The sequence below is a fragment of the Hyla sarda genome, chromosome 2 (genome assembly GCF_029499605.1).
Source record: "Hyla sarda isolate aHylSar1 chromosome 2, aHylSar1.hap1, whole genome shotgun sequence".
NCBI classification, from domain to species: Eukaryota; Metazoa; Chordata; class Amphibia; order Anura; family Hylidae; genus Hyla; species Hyla sarda.
The window spans coordinates 309,382,221-309,401,377 of NC_079190.1; the positions used below are offsets into that span (position 1 = coordinate 309,382,221).

At 42.4% G+C, this 19,157-nt stretch overlaps 1 protein-coding gene across 1 annotated transcript in view; it reads right to left on the reverse strand.

Annotated features, from left to right (window-relative positions):
• SCUBE3 (signal peptide, CUB domain and EGF like domain containing 3) overlaps positions 1–19,157 on the reverse strand; it is a 1,482,089-nt gene that overhangs the window by 378,166 nt on the left and 1,084,766 nt on the right. The window contains exons 19-20 of the mRNA XM_056557668.1: positions 13,479–13,682; positions 9,587–9,748 (exon numbers count right to left, since the gene is read on the reverse strand). Coding sequence (XP_056413643.1) covers positions 9,587–9,748; positions 13,479–13,682 — 366 coding nt within the window. The remainder of the gene's footprint in view (positions 1–9,586; positions 9,749–13,478; positions 13,683–19,157) is intronic.

The following is a 19,157-nucleotide window of genomic DNA, read 5'->3' on the forward strand; positions in this document are numbered from 1 at the left end:
CTTGTCATCATCCCACACCCCCCCCCCCTTCATCATCCTCTTCTCATCATTCGCCCTCAGTGGTCTTCAACCTGCGGACCTCCAGAGGTTTCAAAACTACAACTCCCAGCAAGCCCGGGCAGCCATTGGCTGTCCGGGCTTGCTGGGAGTTGTAGTTTTGAAACCTCCGGAGGTCCGCAGGTTGAAGACCACTGCGGCCTTCGACATCATCCAGCCCCCTCTCACCCCCTTTAGTTCTGTACAGTACTCACCTCCACGGCGCTGGTCCGGTCCTGCTGGGCTGTCCGGAGAGGAGGTGGTCCGGTGGGATAGTGGTTCCGGGCTGCTATCTTCACCGGGGGCGCCTCTTCTCCGCGCTTCCGGCCCGGAATAGAGGCGTTGCCTTGACAATGACGCAGAAGTACGTTGGCAATGAACGCACCTCTGCGTCGTTGTCAAGGCAACGTGACTATTCTGAGGCCGGGCCCGAAGCGCTTAGAAGAGGCCTCCCCGGTGAAGATAGCAACCCGGAACCACTGTACCACCTCCTCTCCGGACAGCCCTGCAGGACCGGACCAGCGCCAAGCGGAGGTGAGTACTGTACAGAACTAAAGGGGGGTGAGAGGGGGCTGGATGATGTCGAAGGCCGCAGTGGTCTTCAACCTGCGGACCTCCGGAGGTTTCAAAACTACAACTCCCAGCAAGCCCGGACAGCCGATGGCTGCCCGGGCTTGCTGGGAGTTGTAGTTTTGAAACCTCTGGAGGTCCGCAGGTTGAAGACCACTGCGGGTGGGGGAGTTCACTCGAGTATAAGCCGAGGGGGGTGTTTTCAGCACGAAAAATCGTGCTGAAAAACTCGGCTTATACTCGAGTATATACGGTAGGTTGATGATTCCCCCCCTATTTGTTTATTATGTGGGAAGGGAGCAAAACAAGTTTTCAAGAGTTTTTAACGGATATTAATGAAAACCAATAAGGTTTAAAATTCACAGAGCATATAGATAAAGAAGTGATTTTTTGGGGATTTAGAAATATATATAAAGGAAAATAAGATACATACAAAAACTTTTTTCAAATTCATTGATGCCAATGGCTATTTGCATTTTGATAGTAGCCACTTGAAAAGCTGGAAGGTTAATATACCTTCAGCTGACCAGAATAAATGCAAAAATAATAGAAAGGAGATTTTTGGAATATGGTTATCCCCAAGCAGTGGTGAAGGGAGCAAGAAAAAAAAGCTAATACAATTTTGAGAACTGAACAGATAAAAGAACAGATTAAAAAAAAAAATCTAAATTTTGCTCAAAAGAAAAAGAACAAAAATGCACTCTTTTCACTTCTCGATATTCAGGTGATACAAAGAATGTGGAAAAAAGTATTTTAAAAAATTGAGGAATATTACAGCATGATCCCTTTTAAAAGGAAGCTTTAGGGACTGAGAATTTTAAACCTAGGTTTATTTACCAGGGGCAAAGACTGTGGCACAGGAGGTGGCTCCTTCGTATCCTCATTTGAGTGGGGTGAAAAAGGGAAATGTAGAAAGAAGAGAATTAAAACAAAAAGGTGCACACAAATGTAACAAAAAAAGGCATGGTACATGTTCACACATAGAAAATGGAAAGAAATGTGTAGTGAGTGCATCAACAGGCGAGACTATTCACATTAAATCCCATCTAAATTGTGCGGGTGACTACGTAGTTTATGTGTTGGAGTGTCCGTCCGGGACCCAGCATGTGGTTAGAACCTCACAGGCACTCAGAAAATGCATAAACTCACATAGGTTCACCATAAAACATAGATATTTGATACATGGTGTCTCGCGGCTTTTTTACTATGTGTCATGATACGGATCCAGAGTTGCTTCGGGTAATTCCTGTAGAACAGATAGGGAAAGGATTGCCCAGGTTTACTAACCTGTGCAGAAGAGAAAGTTTTTATATTTTTTAGTTAAACATATTGACCCCGAATGGTTTTAATGTAGTTATTATGTCTGTGATTTTTTTGGACAGAAAGGTGCCAGGGCATTGTAAAATAAAAAATAAAAAAATAAATAAATAAGAGAGTTTTATTTTGTGAGGTCACTTCAGGGTGGAAAGGGGGGTTATATAAGAAGGTTTTAGATGGTAGAATAAATTGTATTATCTATATTTAAAAAGAAGTGTGCAGAAGTTAATTGCCCAGGAACGGCACAGGTGGAGGAAACGAGGATCAGCTGGTGGCTGGAAGTCTGAGCGTGGATGAGACCTTGGGACGTTTATAGTAAAGCTGTAAGGAATTGAGGGGGGTAAAAGACTTTTATACCCCTCTCAGTGAAGTGCTGAAAAGTCTTTTAATTGTATTTGTTCATATATCAAGTGGGAATCGTCCGCTCTCCAAGTTTTGTATTTTTCCTTTGTGTGTATTGAAACGGAACCAAAAATAGGGAGGACAAAAGCAATTTGGACATAATGTCACACCAAACTCCAAAAATGGGCTGTACAAAATTATTGGCACCCTTTCAAAAATGTGGAAAAATAATATAATATAAATCACACCTGAAATCAGATAAAAAGGAGAGAAGTTCACTTAGTCTTTGCATTGTGTGTCTGTGTGTGCCACACTAAGCATGGACAACAGAAAGAGGAGAAGAGAATTGTCTGAGGACTTGAGAACCAAAATTGTGGAAAAATATTAACAATCTCAAGGCTACAAGTCCATATCCAGAGATCTAGATTTGCCTTTGTCCAGAGTGCGCAACATTATCAAGAAGTTTGCAACTCTTGGCACTGTAGCTAATCTCCCTGGGCGTGGATGGAAGAGAAAAATTGATGAAAGGTGTCAACGCAGGAAACACTATGGCAGGAGACCCAAGAGGACCCCACCACTGACACAGAGACATAAAAAAGCAAGACTACATTTTGCCAAAATGAACTTGAGTAAGTCAAAATCCTTCTGGACAGATGAGACCAAAACTGTGCTTTTTGTTAAAGCACATCATTCTACTGTTTACCGAAAACACAGTACCTACAGTGAAATATGGTGGAGGTTTAATGATGTTTTGGGCTTGTTTTGCTGCCTCTGGTACTGGGTGCCTTGAATGTGTGCAAGGCATCATGAAATCTTAGGATTACCAACGGATTTTGGGTCGCACCAATGTCAGAAAGCTTATTGATGGTTATATGAAGCAACTGATTTCAGTTATTTTTTTCCAAAGGGTGTGCCTCCAAATATTAAGTTAAAGGTGGCAATAATTTTGTCCAGCCCATTTTTGGAGTTTGGTGTGACATTATGTCCAATTTGCTTTTTTTCCTCCTTTTTTTTGTTTAGTTCCAATACACACAAAGGGAATAAACATGTGTATAGCAAAACATGTGTTAGTGTTAGGCTGGGTGGTTGGTTAAAAGAGGGGAGGGAGTTTTTATGGAACCTGGTTCATGGACATCTGGTAACGTACTGGGGCAAGGGATGCAGGACCAGCTCAGGGCCAAAAAAAGCTGTGTTATTTTGTTTTGTTATTCTTTCTGGTATTGAGTTTTGCATAATTATTTTGCTTTTTGATATTGCAACTGGGCCAGGATTTTCACCTTCAATATTTTTTTTTCATTTTTACAAGGGTTATAAGGAGAAAAAGACCCGCAAAATTTGTTGCCCAATTTCTCTCAATTAAGGAAATACCTTATATGTTGACATAAAGTGCTCTACAGGCTCGCAACATGGCTCAAGAGGGAAAGAGCAACTGTGGGATTTTGGAAGGCGAATTTTGCTGAAATGGTTTTTGGGGGGCATGATGCATTTAGGAAGCCCCCATGGTGCCAGAACAGCAAAAAACAAAAACACATGGCAACTATTTGGGAAACTACACCCCTCAAGGAACGTGCTCTGCTGGTGCACTACAGGTCTCAGAACAGAAGGAGCGCCATTGGGCTTTTGGAGAGAGAATTTGGTTGGAATAGAAGTCGTGGACCATGTGCGTTTACAAAGCCCCCATGGTGACATAACAGTGGACCCCACATGTGACCCTATTTCGGAAACTAAACCCCTCACAGAATGTAATAAGGAGGTGCAGTAAGCATTTACACCCCATTGGCATTTGAAAGATCTTTGGAACATTAGGCTGTGCAAAGGTAAAATAAAATTTTTCATTTTCATGGACCACTGTTCAAAAAAAATCTTTCAAACACCTGTGGGGTCTCAATGCTCACTGCACCCCTCCTTGTTACATTCCTTGAGAGGTGTAGTTTCCAAAATGTGGTAACATGTGGGGGGGGGGGGGGGGAGGTTCACTATTCTTGCACCATGGGGGCTTTGTAAACGCCTGGCCTTCAATTCCAGCCAAATTCTCTCTCCAAAAGCCCAATGGTGCTCATTCTCTTCTGAGCCCTGTAGTGTGCCCGCAGAGTACTTTACACCTACATATGCCGTATTTCTATACTCAGAAGGAATGTGGTTACACATTTTGAGGGCTTTTTCTAGTATTACCCCTTGTGAATAAAAAAAATGGGGTAACACCAGCATTTTAGTGGAAAAAAATCTAATTTTTTTATTTTCACGTCAAACTTTAATGTAAATTTGTCAAACACCTGTGGGGTGTTAAGGCTCACTATACCTCTTTTTACGTTCTGAGAGGGGTGTAGTTTCCGAAATGGGATCACATGTGAGTGTTTTTTCTTTTTTTGCGTTTATGTCAGAACTGTTGCAACTATCTGCCACCTCTGTGTAAATCACCAATTTAGTCGTTTTTTCCTTTTACCTCTTGTGAAAAGGAAAAGTATGGCGCAGACCCCAATTTTTCCATTTCATAAGGGGTAAAAGGAGAAAAAGTCCCCCAAAATTTGTAACGCAATTTCTCCCGAGTACGGAAATACCCCATATGTGGCACTAAACCGTTGCCTTGAAATACGACAGGGCTCTGAAGTGAGAGAGCGCCATGTGCATTTGAGGCCTAAATCCGGACCCGGATGTAAGCGTTACAATTACCTCCGCTACCACAAATACCCTACAGCAGTATTTCCCCAACAGGGTGCCTCCAGCTGTTGCAAAACTCCCAGCATGCCCGGAGAGTCATTGGCTGTTTGGCAATGCTGGGAGTTGTTGTTTTGCAACAGCAGGAGGCTCCTTTTTGGAAACACTGCTGTACAGGTAACTGTGTAGGGGTATGTGTATATGTAGTGTTTTACCCTTTATTTTGTGTTGTGTAGTGTTTTAAGGGTACAGTCACACGGGCAGGGGTTCACAGTGAGTTTTCCGCTGGGAGTTCGAGCTGCGGTGGAAAATCTGCTGCAGCTCAAACTCACTGTAAAACTCACTGTAAACCCCCACCCGTGTGAATGTACCCTGTACATTCACATGGGGCGGGTGCACAAACCTCTCCAGTTGTTGCAAAACTACAACTCTCAGCATGGACTGACAGACCGTGCATGCTGAGAGTTGTAGTTTTGCCATAGCTGGAGGCACACTGGTGAGGAAACAGAGTTAGGTAACAGACAAACTCAGTGCTTCCCCACCAATGTGCCTCCAGCTGTTACAAACTACAACTCCCAGCATGCACGGTCTGTCAGCAAATGGCTGTGTGGGCATGCTGGGAGTTGTAGTTTTGCAAGATTTGAAGGGTAACAGTTTAAAGACCACTGCACAGTGATCTCCAAACTGTGGCCCTCCAGATGTTGCAAAACTACAAATACCAGATGCCCACACAGCCATTTGCTGGGATTTGTAGTTTTGCAAGATATGAAGGGTTACAGCTTAGAGACTCTAAACTGTGCACCTCCAGACCTCCAGGCCACTTACACAGATCGTCGCCGCTGAAGTTCTGCGCCGTCGTCGCCATGACATCAGGATCGCAGCCGCCGGATGATGTCATCGCCACCTGCACCTGGATAGGGTGAGCTCCGAGCTCCACCGTTCTCGCGCTCTGCCCAGATACCCATGGGTGGGCAGAGTCGGGGAACTGAACTTTAACCCCCCCCCCCCCACCCCCATTTTGCGATTGATTGGTCGCTTCTGACCGAACGATCGCAGGGATAGGAGGGGTGGCACCCCTGCAACCTCCCTCCTATTCCTTCAGGGAGACAGGGGCTGTATCGAACAGCCCTGATCCCCCTTATTTTCCGGGTCACCAGAGACCTGTATGACCTAGAATCACCACAAATCGCTGATCAGAATTGACCAGTGATTTGCGGTGTTCGCTGATTTGCGGGTTAGTGATGTCACGGGATGGATGGGTTTTCAGCAGGCATCCTAGTCCGGTCCCTACACGTCGATCGGCAGGGGCCGGAATTCCCACAGGCATACAGGTCCTTGGGTCCTTAAGGATCGGGGTTAAGGACTGAACGTTTTTCCACTTTCTTTTTTAATCCTTACCTTTTAAAAATCATAACCCTTTCAATTTTGCACCTACAGACCCATATGATGGCTTGTTTTTTTGCGCCACCAATTCTACTTTATAATGACATCAGTCATTTTACCCAAAAATCTACGGTGAAACAAAAAAAAAATATTTGTGGGACAAAATTGAAAAAAAAAACAAACATTTTTGTTTTGATCAGACTTTTTGATCACTTTTGATAAATTTTTCTATGGTATGAAAAAAGACCAAATATACGCTATTTTGGACTTTCACGTGTACGCCATTTACTATGCTATTTAATTAATGATATATTTTTATAGTTTGGACATTTACGAACAAGGTGATACCACATGTTTATATTTATTTTTATTTACATAGCTTTTTAAAATGGGAAAAGGGGAGTGATTCAAACTTTTATTAGGGAAGGGGTTAAACTATAACTTGCAATAGCACTGATCAGTGTTATCGGTATTCCACTACTCCTGCCTGGATCTCAGGCACGGAACAGTGAATCGGACAAGAGGAGTCAGGTAGGGACCCTCGTCGCGTCCTTATAGTGGTGGTCCCGATCAGCCCGATTGAGCTGCCGGTAATCCTTTTTTTTTTTTTACTTTAGATGTGGCGATCAACTTTGATCACCGCGTCTAAAGGGTTAATACGAGACATCAATGCGATCGGTGATGTCTGGTATTAGCCAGAGGTCCCAACTACCGTTAGCTGCCGGGACCGACCCGCTATGATGCGCGACCAGTGGGAGCGGGTGAAGGGCGTATAGGTAGGCCCTGCGTCCTTAAGAGGTTAAAGGAGCACTCCAGTGAAAAACATGTATTTTTTTTCAGATCAACTGGCTCTTGAACATTAAACATATCTGTAAATTACTTCTATTAAAAAATCTTAATCCTTTCAGTACTTATCAGCTGTTATATACTACAGAGGAAGTTGAGTTGTTCTTTTCTGTCTGATCACAGTGGTCTCTGCTGACACCTCACAACGTCTCAGGAACTGTTCAGAGTAGTAGCAAACCCCCATAGCAAAACTCTCCTGTTCTATGCAGTTCCTGAGACAGACAGAGGTGTCAGCAGAGAGAAATGTGATCAGACAGAAATGAACAACTGAACTTCCTCTGTAGTATACAGCATCGGATAAGTAGTGGAAGGATTAAGATTTTTTAATAGAAGTAATTTACAAATAAGTTAAAATTTCTTGAGACAGTTGATATTAATTTTTTTTCCCACCTTTAATATGCTATGGGAATTATAGAAAAAATGACTTGTAAATATTGTATATATTTGTGAGTAGGAATGAGTGTGGGGGTGGACCGGTGTTGTATGCCATGGTGTTTGTTTTATGATTGATCTTATGATTCATTATATTTTTATGTTCTGGTCAGATATGGTATGTTTATTTCTGTAATTATTTCTTATGTTTAAAATTTTAATAAAAGATTTACAGGATACAGGGGTGTGTGGAAACTAACCAATCCTGCTGAGGGTTTACCACTCTTGCAGAACACGGTCACGGCTGGAGTTCAGAACCTGCGGCTGTCAATATGGTATTTTTTACATACCCAAAATTGAGAACCACTAATATAGGTGGTAAACAAGCATACAGAGAAAATAAAGCAATATGCTATTAAAGAAAAAAATAAATAAATAAATAAAATAAGTGTAAAGACCTGAGGAAAAAGTGTGCTCCATGTAGCATATTTTCTAAGAAAATTAGTCCTTCTGGGTAAATTCAGATTATGGGGCACACCCTTCTACCAGCACAGTTAATTGGTGAATGAGAGTGTTGCACCCCTTGATGGTGTTCTACAGAGAATGTTATGTGGGCATTGTGAAGCATGTAAATGAAAACATGGCACTACTACTTGGGCACTTTGTGAGCAGATGTGCTCCTCCCCCACGATTATGATTCTGTATAGCAGTGATAGCAGTGTTCCCTCACCTGTGGTGCTACAACTTTTAGACTGACAGCCTTCAGCCACATGAAAGCCACAGGTTGGGGGAATAGAATGCACAAGTGTGATGCACAAAAGGAATACTTGGAACTGTAGTTTTGTAACAGATAGAAAGCCATAGGTTTTGACAGTGTTTCCCATCCAGGTGCTTCGAGCAGTTGCAAAACTACAATTTTTTGTATGCCTTGACACAAGTTGGGAAACACTGCTGTCTAGTATCTCACAGTCTTCAAAGTTATTTATTTGCATTCATTTCCACTGACTTCTATAGGAAGGGAGATTTCCTGCATAAGTCTCAAGCTGGCCCTAAGCAAGAGAGGGGGAATGTGGTGTCCCCATATATATCCAACTGCCCAAGATCTCTATGGAGTGAGCCCCACACTTACATGGTCACACACAACCAAGCAGCATGCTTCCTCAGACAGAAGCTAGCAGGGTATACTGGGACTTGTAGGGGGAGATTTATCTAGGGATTTAGACTGGTTTTTCCTGTCTAAATTTGTCGCACAGAAAGTCTCAGTGCTGAATTTATCAAGCGCGACTTTTGTGCGACAAGTCGCATCTGCCCAAAATACGCTGAAATGTCAGACCATGTTGGAGCAGGTCTAAATGCAGTTTAAGCTGTAGACCCTGAAGTCTGAGCACATAATTTATCAAGGGCTGTGAGACCTTTGATGAATTAGGAGCACAATAGATAGGAGACTACCACATACGCTGGTCTATAAGCATACCCAGAATAGACTAGATTAGTAAATGTCCCCCATAGACTCCTAGAACCTGGGAACACAAAGCGTTTGTCACGTCCCACTGTCTCTACCACACATGCCCACCTCCACCAACCTTTCAGCATGCCCAGCAGAGGCTCCCACCCTGCCCTACTCTCTTCAACAGTTCCAGAATTACTGGGGCACTGGCTGGGGGAAAACATGGCCAAAGTCTGCATAAACAGCAGCGGTCCAACACTAGCATGGGTTCAAGACGGAGCCGGATCTCCTGTCTCTTAATAATGAGCTGATTTAATTACACAGACTAAAATAACTGTTCAATGCAGGGCGGGACGGGATGGGGTTGAGGGAGTGACAGATATGTAAGCTGCCAAATCTGCCTTGCCACTGACTGCAGTTTATCACATTTCACATTCCTGTACAGTGGTCATGTTCAGTCACTGACCTCATGCCCCACCTGTAAACACCAGAAACTTTCGCAGTACACCAGGGCAGCCACAGGCGGTGGTGGTGGTGATGCCGTTATATGAACCAGCAGCTGACATTACTAGATTTTTTATTCATATAAATATATACATATATTTTTGGGGGTTTTACCTCCACAAGCTGATATACTCGTTGCTCCTGCTGGACCTGCGGCCTCAGCTCCAGGGCACAGGTCACACAAAAGTTGTCCTTCTTTCTCTTGGTAGGTGCCTTGGGGACATGGTTGACATTGATCCATTTGACCATGATAGTATGTGCCCGGGGGACAGCTAGCTGAGTTGCAGGCAGTCAGGGTAATGTAAAAGAAAGTGAAAAAATGTCATGCCAAAGTTATTAGGTGTAAAATAGATTACTTTTTAAACTAGTTTACACATTAATGGAACACACAATAGATTTTCAGATTTCAGATTTGTGGAAAGCTTAAAGCCCAGTCAGATGTAGCATTTGTTTTAGTTATGTCCTGTGCAGGATTATTATGGGAAAAAATTAAGGCTATGCACATTTTTTCAACTAGGGTAATTATTAACAAAATGTTTTTTCCTTTGCCCCAGGTATTATTTAACCTTGTCCCTCTAGGTATCATTTTCCCCCTCCCCTGGTATAATTTCTCTCCATCCCAAACGATGAAATATTCCCCTCTCAGCATAAGCATAGTGAGGGTAATTGGCTGCCCAGCTCCCATTCTTACAAGACGGTCTGTTTTCATAATAGTATGCCTGTATTGAACCCCACTACATTGCAGATTTCAACAGCACTGGCAAAGCCAACTAATGTGGCCAGTATAACTCTTTAACAGAAATATATAGAAAAAGACATAGGAGACACAATGCGCATCTAAGCGTAGTAAAAATAGATATTCTAGATGTATAAGAAAAATTATAATGGATGTTGGCTCCAAAAAGGAGCAGCCGTTTCACAATGATATATTAGGTTTGCTCACCTTTTTGTGTTGTACCGTGGGCACAACACCAATAGACGCTTGCTTCCCACTATTCTGGGGGACGCAGAGTGGAGGAGTGCAGCCGGCACTAGACCCGTTCTCACTTGCTAAGGACTGTCACTTTAATGGAAAAACATCGTTCCCGTGGTCCCGAGAAAAAATAAGTGCTTCTATGGGCGCTCACCTTCGTCACAGATGTGTTCCGTCACAGGTGTACTGATATTTCCAAGAACTTGATAAAATAAAACCGCTTGGACACGGATATATTGGAAAATAAAAAGAAGGTTTATTCCTTCAGCATGCAATACAGCGACGCGTTTCGAGGGGCGGGGACCCCTCTTCGTCTGGCTATCTGATTGGGCAGTGAGGATGTCCTTTATACCTCATTTGCCCGCAAAAATCACATGTGTATGTTACATAACATGAATTTAAAATAAATAAAAATCCATAAAAAAGAAGACATTTTCATTATCATTGGAAGTGAGCATTCTTTAAAATAACCCACAGATAATCTTTTGACTGACCCTTATACTGGCACCTTGTATTGTATTGCGTATGTAGTGATTCTGCAGATGTCGGTCCATTTTAAGCGCTCTCCTTTCCAAGATCTGCAGTGGCTGGGTGAGAGGTCTGAGACACTGTTCACGTCTGGATGGGAGACCGGCACCACCAGCGTCAATCAGCCAAAAAAGAGACACCGGCACGATTGAGACCAGACCTCCGTGGCAGGCTGAACAGAAATGCAGAGCAGCTCGCAGGCAACGAAGACACCGAAAAAAGGGGAACTCGGCTCACTCAACCAAAGTGAGGTGACATGCAAATGTGCTGCCCCTCGGCAGGACAACTCCCAGAATTCTCATAAATGTGTGTACATACATTTAGATACACATACCCCCACACAAAGATATTTTCATTTATTTATATATATATGTATATATATATATATATATATATATATATATATATATATATGCATGGTAGATGAATGTGTAATTTTTCAGCTATTTATTTCGTTTTGATTCAGTTTTTTTGTTATGGTTGTTGTATTGGTATGTTATCTATCTCATCTTTTTAAGATATTAATTCCACCGCTTCATTCAGCCCATGGGGTTGTAAAGTCTGGAGGCTGTAAATCCAGAACATTTCTTTGCGTGACAGGATTTCAAACCTATTTTTCTTTCCCGGTGGAATGTGCTTAATTGGGGTTATGGATATGGTTGCCATGTTCCCCTCATGCATCAGGCTCAGATGTCTTGACAGGCTATGGTGCATGAATTTCTTTTTTATGTTGGAACGATGCTGATTTAATCTCAAATGTAATGGTTGTGCTGTTCTTCCAACATATTGTTTGCCACATTGGAATTCTATGAGATAGATGACATATTCCGTTTGGCATGTCATCAGATGTTTGATGGGAAAGCTTTCACCCGAGTGGGTACTGGAAAAACATTTTTGATTATGGCGTATGGTAAAATACGCCATAATCAAAAACGTTTTTTCAGTACCCATTCGGGTGAAAGCTTTCCCATCAAACATCTGATGACATGCCAAACGGAATATGTCATCTATCTCATAGAATGCCAATGTGGCAAACAATATGTTGGAAGAACAACACAACCATTACATTTGAGATTAAATCAGCATAAAGAAGAAATTAATGCACCATAGCCTGTCAAGAGATCTGAGCCTGATGCATGAGGGGAACATGGCAGCCATATCCATAACCCCAATTGAGCACATTCCACCGGGAAAGAAAAATAGGTTTGAAATCCTGTCACGCAAAGAAATTTTCTGGATTTACAGCCTCCAGACTTTACAACCCCATGGGCTGAATGAAGCGGTGGAATTAATATCTTAAAAAGATGAGATAGATAACATACCAATACAACAACCATAACAAAAAAACTGAATCAAAACGAAATAAATAGCTGAAAAATTACACATTCATCTGCCATGCATATATATATATATATATATATATATATATATATATATATAAATAAATAAATGAAAATATCTTTGTGTGGGGGTATGTGTATATGTATCTAAATGTATGTACACACATTTATGTTTATGAGAATTCTGGGAGTTGACCTGCCGAGTGGCAGCACATTTGCATGTCGGTGTCGTCTCACTTTGGTTGAGTGAGCCGAGTCCCCCTTTTTTCGGTGTCTCCGTCGCCTGCGAGCTGCTCTGCATTTCTGTTCAGCCTGCCGCGGAGGTCTGGTCTCGATGACACTGGTGTCTCTTTTTTGGCTGATTGACACTGGTGGTGCCGGTCTCCCATCCAGTGTGCAGCCGGGGAGACGGATGTGTGGGCAGACCGGTGATCGGTGTCACAGACCTCTCACCCAGCCACTGCAGATCTTGGAAGGGAGAGCGCTTAAAATGGCCCGACATCTGCAGATTCACTACATACGCAATACAATACAAGGTGCCAGTATAAGGGTCAGTCAAAAGATTATCTGTGGGTTATTTTAAAGAATGCTCACTTCCAATGATAATGAAAATGTCTTCTTTTTTATGGATTTTTACTCATTTTAAATTCATGTTATGTAACATACACATGTGATTTTCGCGGGCAAATGAGGTATAAATAAAGATAGCCTGGCGAAGAGGGGGTCCCCGCCCCTCAAAACGCGTTACTGTATTGCTGGCTGAAGGAATAAACCTTCTTTTTATTTTCCAATATATTCGTGTTCAAGCGGTTTTATTTTATCAAGTTCTTGGAAATATCAGTACACCTGTGACGGAACACATCTGTGACGGAGGTGAGCGCCCATATAAGCACTTCTTTTTTTTTGGGACCACGGGACCGATGTTCTTCCAGTATAACTCTTTGAGACGCTCAGCAAGTCTCACTGAGTTATATCACGTAAGTTACTTCTGGTCTACAAAGACTCCAGTGTGAATTGGTCACATTGGAGAGCAGTGGAGACCAGAAGTGATATACTATAGGAAAAAAAGAAGCACCTGGTAGGAGGAAGGAAAAAGGGGAGCCATTTTCCTTCACTAAGCTAGGAGGGAAATATTATGTTGCACCGGCCTTTTAAGCATTCTTACCACATTTTCCCCACATGCGTTGTTGACCAGGAATACAGTTTTCTCCTCTGTCCGTTCCTGTCACTCCTTTCTGGGCTACCTCATACTCCATAGAAGCTAAGCGGATTACAAATCGCTCGTGATTAATAGACTTTCTTAAAGATTTTAATATAGACTTAATCTTCCGTTCTAGTCGCTGACGGAGACATGTTATTCCGCAGTTTGCTGAAAAAGAAAAAGCAGCAACCTACTTTTTAAAATAAGATATTACAATACATTTTATACAGCTGAATAAAATATCTATGCATAGTAACAAAACAAGAACAGTTTTCAGAAAATTTTATTCTGGGGGAATAAGACAGCCACTTAGCATGTACTAACTCCCAGTCTACCAAGAAAAGATTAACTGTTAAAGGGGTATTCCAGGATTTTTTTTTTTTTTTATTTAACTATGCTACAGGCGCTGAAAAGTTAGTGTAGTTCACAATATAGTGTCTGTACATGTGTGTGACAGTGGTCTTACAATTATTCTGTGTTTATTGCCCAATATTTATTTTTAACCCCTTAGGGACTCAGCCTATTTTCACCTTAAAGGGGTATTCCAGGAAAAAACTTTTTTCTTTATATCAATTTGCTCCAGAAAGTTAAACAAATTTGTAAATTACTTCTATAAAAAAAAATCTTAATTATCATCTGCTGAAGTTGAGTTGTTGTTTTCTGTCTGGCAACAGTGCCCTCTGCTGACATCTCTGCTTGTCTCGGGAACTGCACAAAGTAGAAGAGGTTTGCTATGGGGATTTGCTTCTCAACTGGACGGTTCCCGAGACACGTGTCATCAGAGAGCACTTAGACAGAAAAGAACAACTCAACTTCAGAAGCTCATAAGTACTGAAAGGATGAAGATTTTTTAATAGAAGTAATTTATAACTTTTCGGAGCCAGTTGATATATAAAAAAAAGTTTTTTCCTGGATAACTCCTTTAAGGACTCAGCAAATTTTCGTTTTTGCATTTAGTTTTTTCCTCCTTCTCTTCTAAAAATCCTAACACTTTCAATTTTGTACCTACAGACCCATATAAGGGCTTGTTTTTTGCGTCACCAATTGTATTTTGTAATGACATCATTTATTTGATAATATAACCTGTGGCAAAACCCAAAAATGTATTTGTGGGGTGAAACGAACAAATAAAGAAATGCCATTTTGTAAATTTTGGGGGCTCCTGTTTCTATGCAGTACACTTTTTATCCCATAAGGTTACAATGATGCCCAATTTATATAGGTTTTAATTAAACCATTTTCTGACCCCAAGAACTTTTTAATTTTCCGTGGGCTCATGTTTTGTACCATCATCTGTAGTTTTTATCGGTACCATATTTGTTTTGATGGGACTTTTTGATCGCTTTTTATTAATTTTTTTTAATGGTATATGAAGTGACCAAAAATGCACAATTTTGGACTTTGGTATTTTTTACGTGTACACCATCAATTTAGCGGTTTAGCTAACATTATATTTTAATAGTTCGGACATTTATGCACGTGGCGATACTACATATGATTATTTTTATTCTTTATTACATTATTTTGGGAAAGGGGGCTTATTTAAGCTTTTAATAGGGAAGGAGTTAATGAACTTTTATTAACATTTTTTTTACCCTCATTATATATATATATATATATATATATATATATATATATATATATATATATATATACACACACACACACATACAGTACAGACCAAAAGTTTGGAAACATCTTCTCATTCAGAGTTTTCTTTATTTTCATGACTATGAAAATTGTAGATTCACACTGAAGGCATCAAAACTATGAATTAGCACATGTGGAATTATATACATAACAAAAAAGTGTGAAACAACTGAAAATATGTCATATTCTAGGCTCTTCAAAGTAGCCACCTTTTGCTTTGATTACTGCTTTGCACACTCATTCTCTTGATGAGCTTCAAGAGGTAGTCACCTGAAATGGTCTTCCAACAGTCTTGAAGGAGTTCCCAGAGATGCTTAGCACTTGTTGGCCCTTTTGCTTTCACTCTGCGGTCCAGCTCACCCCAAACCATCTCGATTGGGTTCAGGTCTGGTGACTGTGGAGGCCAGGTCATCTGGTACAGCACCCAATCACTCTCCTTGGTCAAATAGCCCTTACACAGCCTGGAGGTGTGTTAGGGGTCATTGTCCTGTTGAAAAATAAATGATGATCCAACTAAATGCAAACAGGATGGAATAGCATGCCACTGCAAGATGCTATGGTAGACATGCTGGTTCAGTATGCCTTCAATTTTGAATAAATCCTCAACAGTGTCACCAGCAAAGCACCATCACACCTCCTCCTCCACACCAGCACACCTGTGAAGTGAAAACCATTTCAGGTGACTACCTCTTGAAGCTCAACAAGAGAATGCCAAGAGTGTGCAAAGCAGTAATCAAAGCAAAAGGTGGCTACTTTGAAGAACCTAGAATATGACATATTTTCAGTTGTTTCACACTATTTTGTTATGTATATAATTCCACATGTGTTAATTCATAGTTTTGATGCCTTCAGTGTGAATCTACAATTTTCATAGTCATGAAAATAAAGAAAACTCTGAATGAGAAGGTGTGTCCAAACTTTTGGTCTGTACTGTATATATATATATATATATATATATATATATATATATATATATACCTACCACCCGCCCACAACACCTATATGCCCCACCTAGTAGTTTAGGGGTGGAATATTCCAGCCCCTTGCACAAATACAGCCTGATATGCTTAAAGGAGTAGTCCAGTGGTGACTCAGTGGTGAACAACTTATCCCCTATCCTAAGGATAGGGGATAAGTTGCAGATCGCAGGGGGTCCGAGCGCTGGGGCCCCCTGCGTCCTCCTGTACGGGGCCCCAGCAGCCCGCGGAAAGGGGGCGTGTCGACCTCCGCACGAAGTGGCGGCTGACACGCCCCCTCAATACAACTCTATGGCAGAGCTGGAGCGCTGCCTTCTGCAATCTCCGGCTCTGCCATAGAGATGTATTGAGGGGGCGTGTCGGCCGCTGCTTCGTGCGGGGGTCGACACCCGCTATCTGGCCGGAGAGACTGGCCCCCGTACAGAGAGATCGCGGGGGCCCCCAGCGGTCGGACCCCCCGCGATCTCAAACTTATCCCCTATCCTTAGGATAGGGTATAAGTTTTTCACCACTGGACTACCCCTTTAACACTTGTGCTCGAGGCTTACACTCGTGCTCGTGTCACAAACGATACACACACCTGAATAGAAAACATTAAACCTTAACAAAAGCTGTTGAACTGTGCCCATAACCGCGTCCGAAGGCACGCCTTAAGTGGGCAAAACACATAACCTGGTAGGGTAAGTAGCAGAATGCATACAACTCATAAACAATACCATACCCTAAGTACACTGACCAGCACAACCCCCTAATTCAGACCCTACCCTAGAGACAGAGTATAATCAACCAACGAGTTATCCATGAAAGTGGTGACTGGTACTGAGGAGCTCTGGCCACTATGCCTACTCTGAAGAACAAGCCGGCACTGAATCAGGACCAGGCTGGAATAATAGTTAAACATACTCACCTGTGCCATTATGGCAAGGGAAACGGATAGATGCCGGTCAGGCCTAACCCTAAATTATCCAAGTCCCTTGGATTAAGAGGCCAAAAACACAAACTGTTAGCCAACTGACACACCAGTAACCAGACCACATGACAGACCTTGACCATAATCTCCATATTACCTGTAACCAGAACTAGGCTCGAGAAACTTACCTGAAGACTACATAAACTGTACTGACAGCCATATCCTAAACTACAAACCAACTGGTCTCAGGAGTAATGGCCCACTGCGGGTGACCAATGCTTGCATAACCATCGTGCCTGTAGACGGGCCAGGTCCATGAGTAAACATCCTGCCTGACGACGGGCCAGGACTATGAGTAAACATCGTGCGTATCGACCTGACAGGTCTTACGTACCATCTAATACACTCGAATAACCCCTTTCTTGGACAATAACCACACCTTAAACTGCCGAGCTTCCGACTCAAAACTGGTCTCAGGGGGGAGTGACCAATACCTTCCTTGCCATCGTGCCTGTAAACGAGACAGTCACTTCTGTAGCCCTCGTACGACTATGCAATGTATTCCCCTGCAGTCCTGGCAGGTATGAAGGGTATGTTTTTGCTCTGAAGGCAGTAACAACAACTGCGCAGTGCATCTCTCTGCTGATGTGGCAGGTACGAAGGGTATAAAAGCACATATGTTTCGTAATGTTGTTGCTCTGAAGATGTGTCAGTAACAACAACTATGCAATGTATCCCCCTGCAGACTTGGCAGGTATGATGGGAAAAAAATCACAATACTATGAGCGTATAAAACTATATAAATGCCATGCCCAATAAAAATGCCCTGAACGCCTGGACGCAATCGCAAGAGCGCATGCGCAGCACAAAATGCCAAGAGTGCACGTGCAGCATGAATGCTATGAATGAATGAACAAAAAAAGCGTATGAACAGTGTGAATAACATGATCGTGTGAACAGAATGACTACCATGAACGTGAACAGTATAAATGCCATGAGTGTCTGACCAGTATAAATGCTAAGAGTGTATCAACAGTATAGATGCCACGATCATGTGAACAAAATAGTTGCCATGAGTGTAAGACAGTATGAGTGCCATGAGCGTATGGTCAGTATAATCGCCATTAGCATAAGGATAGTATAAATGCCACAAGTGTATGGACAGTGAGAATCCCTAAATGTATGAACAGTATGGATACTATGAGCATATGAAACCACTTAGTATCCTGAATGTATGAATCGTGTAAATATCATAAGTGCATGAACAATATATCATTAGCGTATAAGCAGTATTGTAACATCTGCGCTGCGGCCAGACACGCTGGCTGTGAGCGCTCTCTTGTCAAGTCCCTGCATGCGAATCCCAGCCCATCACTCACCTCCCTGGTCTCCTAGGGCACGCACACCGGAGCTCTTACATTTAAAGGGCCAGTGCCTATTTAAACAAGTGTCTACACCTGCTCCCTGTCTTTAAGTATGAGCTCCTCCCTTTGTTTCCTGCCGGATCTTTGTTGCCTGTGTGACTTAGAGAAAACTACTGTGTTTCAGTGTTCCTGATATCTGTGTACCTGATCTTAGTTGTGTAACCAGACCCTTTACCTGTGTCACCTGCCCTGACCTACTACTACCTTGATCTCGCCTTGTCAGTGTCCTTTTGTGCCATGCCACATCCCAGCTACCTGTGTGGACGAGTCGTGCCAGGGGTAGCAACCTGGGTGCCGCCTGCCGGAGAAAGACCATCTTGCTTTATGGCGGGCTCTGGCGAAAACCAGCGGCACCTTAGACTCCGCTCATGTCATGATCCTCACAGGCCCAGAGGATCCACCACCTGCCGCGATCTGTTACAAGTATCAATGCCACAAGCATATGATTACAAATGCCATGAGCGTGTGAACAGCATAAATACTGCGGGCTTATGAACAGCATAAAGGTCATAAGAGCGTATAAGGAGAATAAATGCCATGAGCGTATGAAAAGTATAAATGCCATAAGCCTATGAAAAGTATAAACCACCACAAGCGTGCGAACAGTATAGAGACCATGAGCGAATGAATAGTATGACTACTATGAGGGTATGAACAGTATAATTATGAACATATGAATAGT